This window comes from Sorex araneus, chromosome 2, assembly GCF_027595985.1.
Source record: "Sorex araneus isolate mSorAra2 chromosome 2, mSorAra2.pri, whole genome shotgun sequence".
NCBI lineage: Eukaryota > Metazoa > Chordata > Mammalia > Eulipotyphla > Soricidae > Sorex > Sorex araneus.
Window position 1 is genome coordinate 104,890,457 of NC_073303.1, and position 14,088 is coordinate 104,904,544.

Consider the following 14,088-nt stretch of genomic DNA (forward strand, 5'->3'; position numbering starts at 1 on the left):
ATAGGACTTTGTAATGATGTTATATTTTATTTTTTGTTTTCTTAATGGACTGTCAACTTACTGGATTATCACTTTCTTATATTTTTAGCCTGAGTACTCAGTGCATGGGCTGGAGGGATAGCACAGCAGTAGGGTGTTCATCTTTCACACGGCCGACCCGTGTTCAATTCTTCCACCCTTCTCGGAGAGCCCGGCAAGCTACCCATGGCATATTGGATATGCCAAAAACAGTAACAATAAGTCTTAAAATGAGAGACGTTACTGGTGCCCGCTCAAACAAATCAATGAGCAACGGGATGACAGTGATGACTCAGTGCATATCTGTTTAACAGAATTAAAGTTATATTAGGACCAATAATGTAACTCAATAGTCAAGCACTTATCATGCATATATGAGACCCAGATGAAGGTCTGGGTGCTTGTTCCCCCAGTAACAAGCACCAAAAGATACTTGGGGTTTTGTTGTTATTTGTTTGGAGGCCACACCTAGCTTTGCTCAGGGCTTAACTTCTGGATCTGTGCTCAGGGATCTCTACAGACAAGGCTTAGGGACCCTTATGTGGTGCTGGGGATCGAACCCAGGTTGGGCACATGCCTTACATGCACCTTACCCAGTGTACTCTCTTCAGCACCCCAAGAATTTGTTATAATTAATGCATACCATAATTTTCATTAGTGCAAAACTAACTAGAAAATACTTTATAATATTTCTCATGGGGTTTAGGTAATTTAGGTAACTAATGCTATTGGCGTTTATGGTACTGGTATACAATTTACAGCACCTCACCACCACCAAAGTGCCCATGGCCCTCCACCAGTACCCTTTTCTTACTTCTAGTCCACCTCTTCCTTCCCCCAACTCCTTCTCGTATTGCTGGTAAGTTGAGTTTTATGACCCAAAGACAAGAGTTTGTCACTTATTAGTACTGTTTGTTACCTTGTTCTGTTTCATCTGCTACAGATAAGTGAGGTCATCAGGTATTTGACAAGATTTTTTTAAGTGGGCCACATTTCACATTGATTGCAGACCCAGGGCCAAAAGCCAGTAGTGGCTGGACAACCATGTGATGCCAGGGATCAGATGCCTACCACTTGCAACAACCCTGTGCAAAACACTTTTTTAATAGCTAGAATATTTGAAAGAAACCATTTCATGTTTTTCTTAAATTGGGGGCAGAGGAAATGGCTTAAAGGACTGCAGCACATGTTTTGTGTGCAAGAGCCGCAGGTTCAGTCCCTGGCACTACATGAGTCCCCAAGCCTGGATCTGCTAGGAGAAATTCCAGCATCTTGCTGTGGCCTAAAAAACTAAAAATGGAATGGAATCTTGAAATGGAATAAACATGATGGCATAAGAATTAGTATTTCAAGCTACAGGTTGCCAGTTACTGCTATAGGGACTGTAGATATTGAAATTATGGGAGCATGTTAGTATTCTAAATCCTGATAACTGACAGATGAAGGATAACCTGAAAGCCTGACCACTTTATATGTACAGAATCATTTGTCACCCTTGGTTATGGAAGAGTTAATAACTAAAATCTTATGTTCATGTGAAGTATTGCAGGCCTTGGAGGTTCTCCCAGTGGCTCCACCACCTAAGCCAAGACCGTTAACAGCAGAAGAAGTGAAACGACTAGAGGAACAAGAAGAAGATACATTTAGAGAACTGAGGATTTTCTTAAGGAATGTTACACATAGGCTTGCTATTGACAAGCGGTTCAGAGTATTTACTAAGCCTGTTGATCCAGATGAGGTATTTGATCTTTGAATTGAATGTGCTGGTTCTTCAAAATCAAAGAAAATTTTGGACAGTTTATGTAGTACCCTATCTATACTCAGAACTTGTTTTCTCTGTCTGAAGGCGTACTGAGTAATAATTCTGTTAAGCACATGAAGACTCTAAAAACTAAGTAACAAATTCTATTTTCCTGGACAAAATAGGCAGTTTGCCCAACCCAAACAAACATTTGAGGAACAATTAAAAAATGTCTTAATGCACTTAATACTATTATGACACAATGAATTAGAGAGTTAAGTGTGTCATTTGGTTGAGGAATGATGTAGAAGCTATCACTGGGGATTTAGGTTCAAAATAGAAACAAATGTAAAACAGTCTCAAGTAGAGCCAAAGGTTAAATATTACAACCTCTGTCTCTTATACCCTTAATTTCTCTCACTTCCCTTGCCTGGCAAAGAAACTTGACTCAAATGTTTTTTTGTGCTCAGAATTAATTTAGTGACTTGGTCATTTGCTTGAATTTCAGGTTCCTGATTATGTCACTGTAATAAAACAACCAATGGACCTTTCATCTGTAATCAGTAAAATTGATCTCCACAAGTATCTGACTGTAAAAGACTATTTGAGTGATATTGATCTAATCTGTAGTAATGCTTTAGAATACAATCCAGATAGAGATCCTGGAGGTGAGCATTGATGGGCTGTTTTCTGCGGTGCAATGGGTGTTGCTAACATTTTGTTTTTATGCCTGGTAGTATATTTACGTTTTACATTCACCATACCATTTAATCCTCACAGCAATTGTACCCACATTTTACAGTTGAGGAAAATAAGCTTTAGCGAGATTAAGAAACTTATTCAAGGGGGCAGAGAGATAGTACAGCAGGTAAGGAGCTTGTCCCTCCCTGTTGTCTCCTAAGCCCCTCGAGGAGTGATCCCTGAGCACTAAGCCATGAGCAAGCCCCAAGCACTGCTGGGCGTGTCCCAAAATCAAAGAAGGGGAATAATGATTCAAGGCCATACTGCCAAGATACGGCAGAGGCAGAAATTTATTTATTTATTTATTTATTTTTGCTTTTTGGGTCACACCTGGCTCTGCACAGGGGTTACTCCTGGCTCTGCACTCAGGAATTATCCGTGGCGGTGCTCAGGGGACCATATGGGATGCTGGGAATCGAACCCGGGTCAGTTGCGTGCAAGGCAAACGCCCTACCCGCTGTGCTATCGCTCCAGCCCCAGAGGCAGAAATTTAATTTGACGGAATTTCTACCACCAAGGAAGTGGCTGAGGGCTGCAGCGTATGCTTTGCTTGTGGGAGCCCTGGCTTGATCCCCATCACCAGTTCCCATAACGTTGCCCCTAAAGAATACCAGGTGTGGTCCCAGAACAAAACCCTTACATTTGTTAGCAACTGCATGATATATTTGCTAATGCAAAATAATTTGCATAACAACTTTATGTCCTTTGTATATCAGTCCTCCTAAAATATAAAATTTAACATAGTAAAGGAGGTTTGAAAGGTTTTCTGGGGCTGAGGATGATGCCCAGCACTCCTTGAAAAAAATGTTTCAAAGGATTTTATTTTTAATTCATTGAGCACCATTTACAAAACTGTTGATAACAGTTTCGGTCATTCAGTGTCCATCTCCAAACCCACTTCTAGTGTCAGTATCCCTTAGGGGACCATTTAATCCTCACAGCAATTGTGAGGGTTAAATGGTTCCCTAAGACCATTTAACCCTCATAGAGGGTTCCAGGGATCAAACCCGTCAGCCACGTGCAAGGCAAACATCCAGCCCACTACACTATTTTCTGGCTGCTTTCTTAGTGAAGTAAAATTTCTTTTAAGCTACTTTATTTTTAAGATGGGTGCTAGAACTGATACCCAAGGACAGTAGACACAAGGGCCAGGAATATTGCCCTATAATTGAAAGCCTGTCTCACGAGCTGGGGGAGAAAGCAGCTGGATTAGAGAGAAGATCACTAAGACAATGATGGAGGAATCGATGGGAGATGTGTGCTGAAAGTAGATAAAGGACCAAACGTGATGACCTCTCAGTATATGTATTGCAAACCATAATGCCCAAAAGTAGAGAATATGGGGGAAATTGTCTGCCGTGGAGTCAGGGCAAGGGCTGGAAAGGAAGGTTTATGCTGGGGACATTGGTGGTTGAGAATGTGCATTGGTAAAGGGATGGGTGTTTGATCATTGTATGACTGAAACTCAAAACATGAAAGCTTTGTAAGTGTATCTCAGTGTTTCAGTTTGAAAAAAAAAGTTCCAGAACAATAAAATACAGCAGATAGGGTGCTTGCTTTGTATATAGCTAACCCAGGTACAATCCCTTGCACCCCATGTGGTTCCATATGGTTCTCCAGTAGTGACCTCTGAGTGTAGAGGACCAGGAATAAGCTTGGTATGGTCCCCAAAACTAAGTAAATAAGTATTTTTATTTTTATGAAATAAAATAATGTTTTGATGAAATAAAAAATGAAATAAAAATATTTTTATTTTGATTTTATTTTTGAAAATAATTATTTTCGAAAATAATTGATAATATTTTTGAAAACCAAATCTCCCTTCCCTTTCTCTAAAGGCAAATACTATTACATTTGGAAATAACCTTTCCAGATATTTTCTGTGCATATACCCTTAGCACACAAGAATATTATTTAATAAGGTTAGTGGCTTTTTTAATGATAAATGCATTTATCAACCCTCAATGGGCAATATATACTCAAAAGGAAATTATTTTATAGTTTTTAATTATGCTTAATATTACTTTGTTATTTATACTTAATAAAATTGAGTGGTTTTAATTAAATTTAAAAATAAAAGTTAATTATACTTAATAAAATTAATGATACTTAATAATTACTAAATATATGATATTACATATAATATCTAGATAAACAATGGTTTTCTACATAATTTCTCTGGTGTATTGACTTTCTATTTTAAATTGTAGCACTGTAGCACTGTCGTCCCATTGTTCATTGATTTGTTCCAGCGGGCACCAGTAACGTCTCCATTGTGAGACTTGTTACTGTTTTTGGCATATCGAATACGCCACGGGTAGCTTGCCAGGCTCTGCCATGCAGGCTAGATACTCTTGGTAGCTTGCCAGGCTCTCTGAGAGAGACAGAGGAATCGAACCCAGATCAGCTGTGTGCAAGGCAAATGCCCTACCCATTGTGCTATCGCTCTTGAGATCAAATTTCTTACAGTTCGAAAAGTTATGTTCTTCTCTTTATAGTTTCCCCACCACCTATAGTTTAGTGCTGTTTCAATTTTTCTTTCTGTGGTCCCCTGTCCTCCCATAGGCCCCCTAGACTGGTGCTGTCATATCTCCCTATTTCCACTATTTTCACGTGTTCCCTCTTGGAATATCCTGGGGGCACCAAGGGGTCTTTTAGGTTTAGTGTTTGGGAGGTAAGAGGTGGGAAACAGCTACCTTAAGTGTAGAAAATGGAGTCACCCTTGAGATGGAACCTTTTTTTAATTACAGTACCACTGTTGCTATTGCTATTTTGTTTGTTTTGTTTTTTGAGTCACACCTAGTAATGCTCAGGGGTCACTCCTGGCTCTGCACTCAGGAATTATTCCTGGTGTTGCTCACAGGACTTAAGGATGCCAGGGGTAGTACCCAGGTTGGCTGAATGCAAGGCAAATGCCATTGCCCCACCCACTATACTATTGCTCTGGTCCCTGCTACTAAGGAATATTTTAAGATATTTTTTGAAATTGTTGGACCCTGTCTTCTAGTCTCTGGTTAGTTTCAAGATGATCCCAATATTTTCAAAATTGAGGAACCACTGCTTAGACTCTGCTAAGCCTTTCTTTAGTTCAGAGCCAAATTAGAAGCCCCCTGCAACATCTCCTCTGATATTGTAACTGTTGCTATTAACTATAAACTGAATATTACTCCCTGTTGCTATTTGTAGAGACTGATCCAACCATCCAGGCAATCTTACATTCACTTGTTACCTGCCACCTTCTGCCTCAAAGCACATTGCTTCCAATTTATAGTGTTGAACGTATGAGCTTTGGCTTGCTTTTTCAAAATTACCTGCATAGGACTACTATTCCATTGTCTCTAGTTCAGACACTAAAACCATAAGAATACACAATAGTACCTTTTACTACGTATGGCAAAAATTTAGATGAAGTTGTAGTAACTATAATCTTAACTTTCTTTTTTTAAGTGAATGATTTAAAGGAATTTTTTAATTGTATTCTTTCTCAGATCGTCTTATTAGGCATAGAGCTTGTGCTTTGAGAGATACTGCCTATGCTATCATTAAAGGAGAACTTGATGAAGACTTTGAACGACTTTGTGAAGAAATTCAGGAGTCTAGGAAGAAGAGAGGTAGGAAAATGATTTAGCATCAGAAGATGATGCTACAATTTCTTACATAATTCTCAGATATACAAAGTTGATTTCACATCTCATGTCTGTTTAATAGGTTGCAGTTCCTCCAAATATGCCCCATCTTACTACCATGTGATGCCAAAACAAAGTTCCATTCCTGGTGATAAAAGATCAGATCCAGAACAGAATGAAAAGCTAAAGACACCCAGTACTCCAGTGGCTTGCAGCACTCCTGGTAAGTATGCTTGGGTACTTTTTATTTATGAAATTGGAACATTTATTCTCTTTTGTTGCCAACCAGGTTGAGGGCCTTGCCATGATGTCACTCAGTGCTGGGGATCTAATCAAGGATCTTATGTGTATGAAATATATTCTATATCTTGAATCACATCCTTGACCTCGTATCTTTTATTTATATTACTGTAGTGAGTTTCATTGTTTTGTTAAAATTAAGATGGTTTTGTATTCTTGAAATAAATGTAGGGTTGTAAGGATATATTTGCAGTCCCAGTCTATCTCATTGTCAGTTGACTTAATTTGAAACTGATTTTTATTTTCTATTTTTCCTTATTCAGAATAACTCCATTAGGTACCAAGCCAAAGCCTGTGGGTTTTATCAATTCTACTTTCTTGAAAGTGTTTTGATTCTTTGCCTTTTAAGCCTGTGAACATCAAACTTCCCACGGCCTCTTTGCCTCTCAGCTGTTCAGATATTTCAGAATTTGGTGCCCTAATTCCCCCGATGCCTTGTTATATCTCCAATACTTTATAGCACTGTAGCAGTTATCCCGTTGCTCATTGATTTGCTCAAGCGGGCACGTAACATCTCCATTGTGAGACTTGTTACTGTTTTGGCATATCAAATATGCCAGGCTCTGCCATGCAGGCAGGATACTCTCGGTAGCTTGCTGGGCTCTTCGAGAGGGATGAAGGAATCGAACCCAGGTCAGCTGTGTGCAAGGCAAGTGCCCTACCCACTGTGCTATTGCTCCAGTCCAAAACTTGTAAACAAAATTTTTTTTTCTTTGTTCCAAATTTGTGGGGCTTTTGTGGATTCTCTACAACCCCCACTACAGTATGCTTTCCCCATCCATCCCCTCCCATGCCAGAGAGTCACACCCATCGTATTAGTAGTAAGACTTGTGTTCTACTGGGCCACCTCCCATACCCTGTGTGTGGGTTTAGTTGATGATGGAACTTTTGTTTGTTTTTGTTTTTGCTTTTTGGGTCACACCCGGTGATGCACAGGGGTTACTCCTGGCATGTGCACTTGGGAATTACTCCTGGCAGTGCTCAGGGGACCATATGGGATGTTGGGAATTGAACCTGGGTTAGCTGCATATAAGGCTGCGTGCTATTACTCCAGCCCCGATGGTGGAACCTTTCTTTACTGTATTATAGATTTTTCCATTCAGGGGAAAGCAATAGGTTTGAGATAGAGAAAGCATTGTTTTGTAAAAAGTTAGGAGGTAGCGTTTGGGAAAAGAGAATAAAAGGCAAAAAAAAAGGTTTAGAAAATTTTCTACTATATAAGTATATTGTAAGTATAAGCTATTTAAGTGTTAACCCTTCCTCTGATTCATTCTTTATAGTACTATATTCTTACAAGCATCACAGTCATTTACTTCCTTTAAATTATTTTAGAAATTTTAAAAAAATTTAAAGATAAAATTAAAGTCCTAGAATAACAAACCATTGTCCATTTTTACCTTGACTTATTACTGTTTCCCCCTGTATTCCAGTGATACAAAATCAGTTGTTTTTCAAACTTTGTTCTCTATCTTGGGAGATGTTTGTTCCCCCTTCCCACACAACTCACCCACTTCTAGACTTTAGAAAATTGTTGAATATTCTTTTATCTTTTTTCTTTGGATTTTTTTAAGCTCAGTTGAAGAGAAAAGTTCGCAAAAAGTCAAAGTGGTACTTAGGCACCATAACAAAACGAAGGAAAATCACACAGACAAAAGATGATAGCCAGAATGTCACGAATGACAAAACTGAGAGTGATACAGAGGAAAATCAGGATACAAGTGTAGATCATAATGAGACTGGAAACACAGGAGAGTCTTCAGTGGAAGAAAATGAAAAGCAGCAAAATGCCTCTGAAAGCAAAATAGAATTGGGAAATAATTCAAGTGTCGGTAATATTGAGAATGAACTTGATTCTCAGAAGGCTACATCATGTCCAGAATTGAAGAAAGACAACATAACTTGCAATGGAGATGCTTCTAACTCTCAGATTATAGAAGTTTCTGATGGAAAAGAAGCAAAGGGTAAGTTTCAATTCAGCAAGGTGTTTCATTCAGAGTTCTTTAAAAAACAAATTACATCCCAACTTACATCCTCTGTCTTTGTCTTTCAGAGTTCAGGTGTTAGTTGATTAGAAAAAAATACCATCTTAAGTATTTGGCTAGTAAATCATTGTTCAAAGCATGCTTTGGCATCAGACAGACCTGAATTTGAACCTGGGGCAAGATGCTTGACCTTTTGGTCTCAGTTTTCTCATCTACAAAATTGAAGTAGGTAGTTGCAAAGTAATGAGTTGTTTGGAGAATTGAATAATATTATCTAAAGCAGGTAGCAAAATGCCTGGTGATAGAGTATGGTAGAGGACCTTCTGATTTTTAAACAAGATAATCTGTTATTATTGCTGAGTGGTATTGAATAAGTACCCCCATCATTCATCTATCCTTAATATAGGTTAAATCAAAGATTTATACGTATATTTTGGGGGTGGGGTTTGCTTCCAAGCAATAATTTGGGGACATAGGGGCAAGTCCTGAGGGCTTAGGCAACTCATTTGGATGGTTCAGTGATTGGTCCAGTGGTCCTAGGACCATAGCTATACCCAGTTGTGCTCAAGGGGCCATCTGGTGCTGGGGATTGAATTTGTATACTCAAGGCATAGGCTGTTTCCCTTGTCCTGAGATTATTCATACCTATTCTGCCAATCCTACTCCTGTAGTTTGCTAAAATTGTTTTCTATCTGGATCTTCTTAGACATTTCTTAATAGATAGGTTTCGTTTTTAGAAATCCACACATTTAGTCTTACAAAGCAAAAGGAGGAAGAAGGAAGCCAGGGAGGTAGTTTAAGTAGTAGAGCACGTGTGCCAGGCCCTAGTTTAATCCCCAGTACCACATACTATCCCCTCCCTCCCTCCCTCCCTCTTCCATCCACCTAAGAACCTCCAGGTATAGATATGGTCCTGTTGACTTCCAAGAAACACTGTACCTAGAGCAGCATTACATTGCCAGGCCCAAGCAATAAACTGTGAGACTTATATTACCGGGTCAGTTATCACTCAGAATGGCCCTGGGACCTTAGTTCCACTGGGATGCCCCCCAAAAGATAAAAAAGTGGTAAAAATTTTAAATTTTTATCAAAAACCAAGTACTGACTAATGAATGAGACTGGTTTACCAATCCAAAATCTTTCATAATGTTCTCTTTTAGTTTTGGTTTTTGGGCCACACCTGGGATCTGCTTAGGGTTCACTCCTGGTGGGATGGGAGAACCATATGGGGTGCATGGGTTCCAACCAAGTCAGACATGTGCAAGAGAGTGCCTTACCTCCTGTACTATCTTTCTAGGCTCGAAATGAGTTTCACATTCACATATATAGGACAGTAGCTTATATTTAAGTTCTTGCTCGTTCTCTTACAACTAGTTATGATGACCATAGAAAATTTATTTTACCTTTCTTGGCTTTTTTTTTATCTGTATCAAGGATAAGTTAGAAATGAAAGTAAGGGGCCTGGAGCAATAGCACAGTGGGTAGGGCGTTTGCCTTGCATGCGGCCAACCCGGGTTCAATTCCCAGCATCCCATATGGTCCCCTGAGCACCGCCAGGGGTAATTCCTGAGTGCAGAGCCAAGAGTAACCCCTGTGCATCGCTGGGTATGAGCCAGAAAGCAAAAAAAAAAAAGTAAATAAAAACTTTATTTGTAGCAGTAGGCCAACTTTGGCCTATGAGTGGAATTTTAGCAACTTCTATTTATTTTAGATTACTGTAACAGATAACCTGAAATAACTAATGTGAGCAACTTCTCAAATGTCCTTAATTTTTTATATATAAATGGCAGCATCTTTGTCTTTCAGCAGATTCTGTAAGGCATAAGTGATTTTTGTATATAGTAAACATGTTCTTTTATTTACCCTCAGGCATCACAGTGTCTTTAAACCAAATAATTGAGCGGTTTTATTTTGTTTTCTGTAGAAACATGTATTCTGCAAATGACTCGAGCTAGACGATCCCAAGTAGAGCAACAGCAACTCATTAGTGTTGAAAAGGCTTTGGCAATTCTTTCTCAACCTACACCCTCACTTATTGTGGACCATGAACAGTTAAAAGTACGTAAGTTGAAATTATAATGCTCTTATTACACCTATTACTAGCGTAACCTATCAAAAAGAAGGACTCTAGTATATTGTATTTTGTATTAACATGAGCTTAAATGATGTTTTTTGAAAGGATTTAATGTAGGGTATAGAACCCAGAAATGGTGAAGCACTTCACTACTTTCAAAAAAATTTTTTACATACTTTTTAAAATTTCCTATAATGAAACTAACTGTAATTTACAAATGTCAGTTTCCCTACCAAAATACTGCTTTCTTTACTGTTAATCTGGTTTTAGATTATGTTTTAAATTTTTTGATATTTTTAACGAGAGTGGAAATTGTTACTAGCCTCCTTAAATATAGTTTCTAGAATGAGAAGTAATCAGATCAGAGGCCAGAATATAGAATGATTCATTATCAGGGGTCTTACTAGCTTCATCTGATTTCTCTCTGGCTTGTATCTTTAAAAGTTATCCAAATCTTCAAAGCTAAAATGTGATGTTTCAAGGAATTTACCTCATAAACAATCAGGTTTTTTGTTGTTATTTTTTAGAATCTTTTGAAGACTGTTGTTAAAAAAAGTCAAGGATATAATATTTTTCAGTTGGAAAATTTGTATGCAGTAATCAGTCAGTGTATATATCAGCATCGCAGGGACTATGACAAAACAAAACTCATTCAGGTAAGCTTGTATATTAAATCGATTAGAACAGTTTTAAAATATGAGAATTAGAGTATTTCTGGCTACAGCTAGCTCCTGTGCTTTTTAAAATTAGCCATAGACTAGTCTGTTTTTCTTTAATGCAGAGTGAAATTATAGTTTCAGCAAACTGAAAATCTTTATTTTGTGTGTTAATGAAGATACAGAACTCTATTTAAGATTGAAATATTTGTTTTAATTTTGGCTAAAATGGTTTAAACCAAACCATTTTTTAAAATTTTGTTTTATTTTTATAAAGTTGTCCATAATAGTTCATTACAAATAATATTCAAACACCAGTCCCACCACTGTAAGAGGAAAGTGTGTGAAGATTGTTGTATTTCATCCTGGAGCCATTTAAGCTCTTGTATAAGATACTACAAACATATGTGTTAAACCCAAACAAATGTGTGCTACTTCTGGTACATCCATAGGCTAGAGTATAAGAGGTTGAGCAGCCACGAATGAGGCTGTGCACCCAGGATGTTGTGTCGCTCTCTTCTGGGAGCTTTATTTCAGTCCCTGGATTTTGGCCACTGATGAGATTATATGGCGCCAGAAGCAGCTTGTGGATGTGACTGCCAAGCTACTGGAAAACTGGGGAGCTGTGGGGAGGAGGCTCAGTCCCGTTCCAAGCGAGCTTGGTGATCTCAGTCACGGGTTCTGCCTACCTAGGTTTTTCTCCAGGGTACCCCGTAGGTGAGGCTCGTCAGAGCCTGTGGAGAGCGGCCTTGAGCATGGCTGTGCAGCGCAGTTGGGTTCTGGGGGTTTTCAGCTGCTGGGGTTCTGCTGGAGTGGGGAGGGACACTCAGCCCACCCCCTCCGAGTTGCTCTGGTGAAGACAGCCTGGCACCGGGTCAGGACAGGTTTACTTCTCTAAACACTAACTTAGAAACAGATATTGGGTGATAACTATATGTATTTATATTTATTTGTTGTATGAATTTGTTTACTACTATCTATACCTACTAGTATATTCTGTACAATATTTAGTTCATCTACTATGAGTATGATATATGTAACACTAATATCTACAAAATATAAAATGCTAGTAACTCTTAATTATGCCATAGCAAATTATAATACTATGATTTAAGATGAATATGAATATAATTTATTCAATTAATAAAGTCCCTCAGTAGTAACAATTTATGTCATAGTCTTTAATACTGAATTATCATTCCTAAATGTTTACTATGGGAGGGTAAACAAATTTAGGGGGTGGAGACAACAAAAAATTGCAATGGGATAATGTTCCTTTGTTGTTTCCCATATTGAAACTTACCATTTTTTCCCTTTTACTGCTTTTTCCTTTCTATCCTTTAGAAAATGGAGCAAGAGGTAGAAAACTTCAGTTGTTCCAGATCATGATGTCATGGCATCAATATTCTTTATGTTCAGTTGCTATTTAATTCATCTTTGTTATAGCCACATAACTGATGCAAGATAAAATCCTGCATTTTTAAGGAAAAGATTGAAATAGTAAATAAAAATATTTAAGTTTACTGGTATTTATGTACATGTGTAAGGTTTTAAAAAAAAGGATAAATTTGGAAGTTTGATTGAACCGCTGTAGTAAGAATAATGCATATCAGTAGCTGAAGTATACCAACTCATAATAATTTCTGATGATTTATGTCATTTAAGTTGAAGAAGATGAAGTGATATAGACTTTTTTAGCTTTAAGCACTTGATTTTATTCTTAAAGATGTATTGTAGCAGACTACAAACTTACTTAGTTGGCATTGTTTTGTTGTCTTTGTTTTCTTTAGTGCTCACCTCACACCTGCCTTTAGCTCCCTTTGCCCACTCACTTGAAAGCCTGTGTTCAAGTCATAATTTGCAAAAAGGCTGTTGAACAACTTCTGGCTGTACACAATTACGTATCTGAGTGTCAAAAAATCAGTGATTTATAAATATTTATAATAAATTATTGTGTTTATAAAATTTTGAAATTATCTTTTGTCTTTCCTCATTATACACACAACAGATTGATACTTTGTCAAACATCTTTTTAATAGCACAAAACTTTAATATTTCAAAACCGAATATCCTTCTAGATTTGTGCTTAGGTGTATTTTGTAAATGCATTTTATATACAATTATAATTACTAAAAAATTTGTATTGGTCAAAAATACATTCGTAAAGCATTCACTGCTGTGCTTTTAGTTTAAGAGATATTGTATTATGTATTTGTAACATGACTGATTGGAAAATTCTTTTGAGAGGACTAGAAGATAATCTCTTCTAAGGAATTTTTAATTTTTACAGTTTCAGAGTTGGGCTGCCTTTTGCTGTTCATTTATCTGGATATTGTATTTAAAGCCTTCTAAAGAAACAGTATTTAAAATATTAATTAGTAAATACTGTCTCGTTATCTGTAAAACAATGCCAGTCACTGAAAACATTTAAGTATGTCTCATGCACAAAAAAAAATATATGTTTACATATTTTTATTGAACTTCATCTAATTTATTCAGATGCAGCTCCTGTATAACTGGGTTTCATTTTGTATTTATAATTTCTGTAATAAATTCTAAAGGTGAAAATTGCTTACTCAAGTTGTCTTTATTCATTATTTTTAAATGTCCTAAAGATAATTAAGTATAAAACAGGTACAGAAATTTTTTTGTTCATAATTTTGAGTGCTTTTGATGTTGCAATGCTTGTAATGATATATGCTCTTTAACTACAAAGATTAATATTACTCTATCTTGCAATGATATGCTTATCTGCAGAAGAGAAGTAATTTCTCTACTTTTATGCAAACTTACAAAACAAAGATGAACTTTAAAACCCTATACTGTCTCTTTGTAACTTTTTGCTTTCAGTTCAGTCACTAGTAAATAAGCAAGTACAAGAAAATACATCTAAATTGGAATGGAAGAAGTAAAATTATTTGCAGATCACATGACATTGTATATAAAAAAA

General features: G+C 37.2%; 1 protein-coding gene across 1 annotated transcript in view; it reads left to right on the forward strand.

Annotated features, from left to right (window-relative positions):
• The window catches only part of ATAD2 (ATPase family AAA domain containing 2), a 73,770-nt gene extending 60,089 nt beyond the window's left edge, over positions 1–13,681 (forward strand). The window contains exons 21-28 of the mRNA XM_004607761.3: positions 1,560–1,756; positions 2,268–2,427; positions 5,989–6,111; positions 6,209–6,349; positions 7,998–8,387; positions 10,333–10,466; positions 11,010–11,138; positions 12,483–13,681. Of these exons, the coding sequence (XP_004607818.2) occupies positions 1,560–1,756; positions 2,268–2,427; positions 5,989–6,111; positions 6,209–6,349; positions 7,998–8,387; positions 10,333–10,466; positions 11,010–11,138; positions 12,483–12,527 (1,319 nt within the window). The 3' untranslated portion in view covers positions 12,528–13,681. The remainder of the gene's footprint in view (positions 1–1,559; positions 1,757–2,267; positions 2,428–5,988; positions 6,112–6,208; positions 6,350–7,997; positions 8,388–10,332; positions 10,467–11,009; positions 11,139–12,482) is intronic.
• The last annotated feature ends 407 nt before the right edge of the window (positions 13,682–14,088 follow it).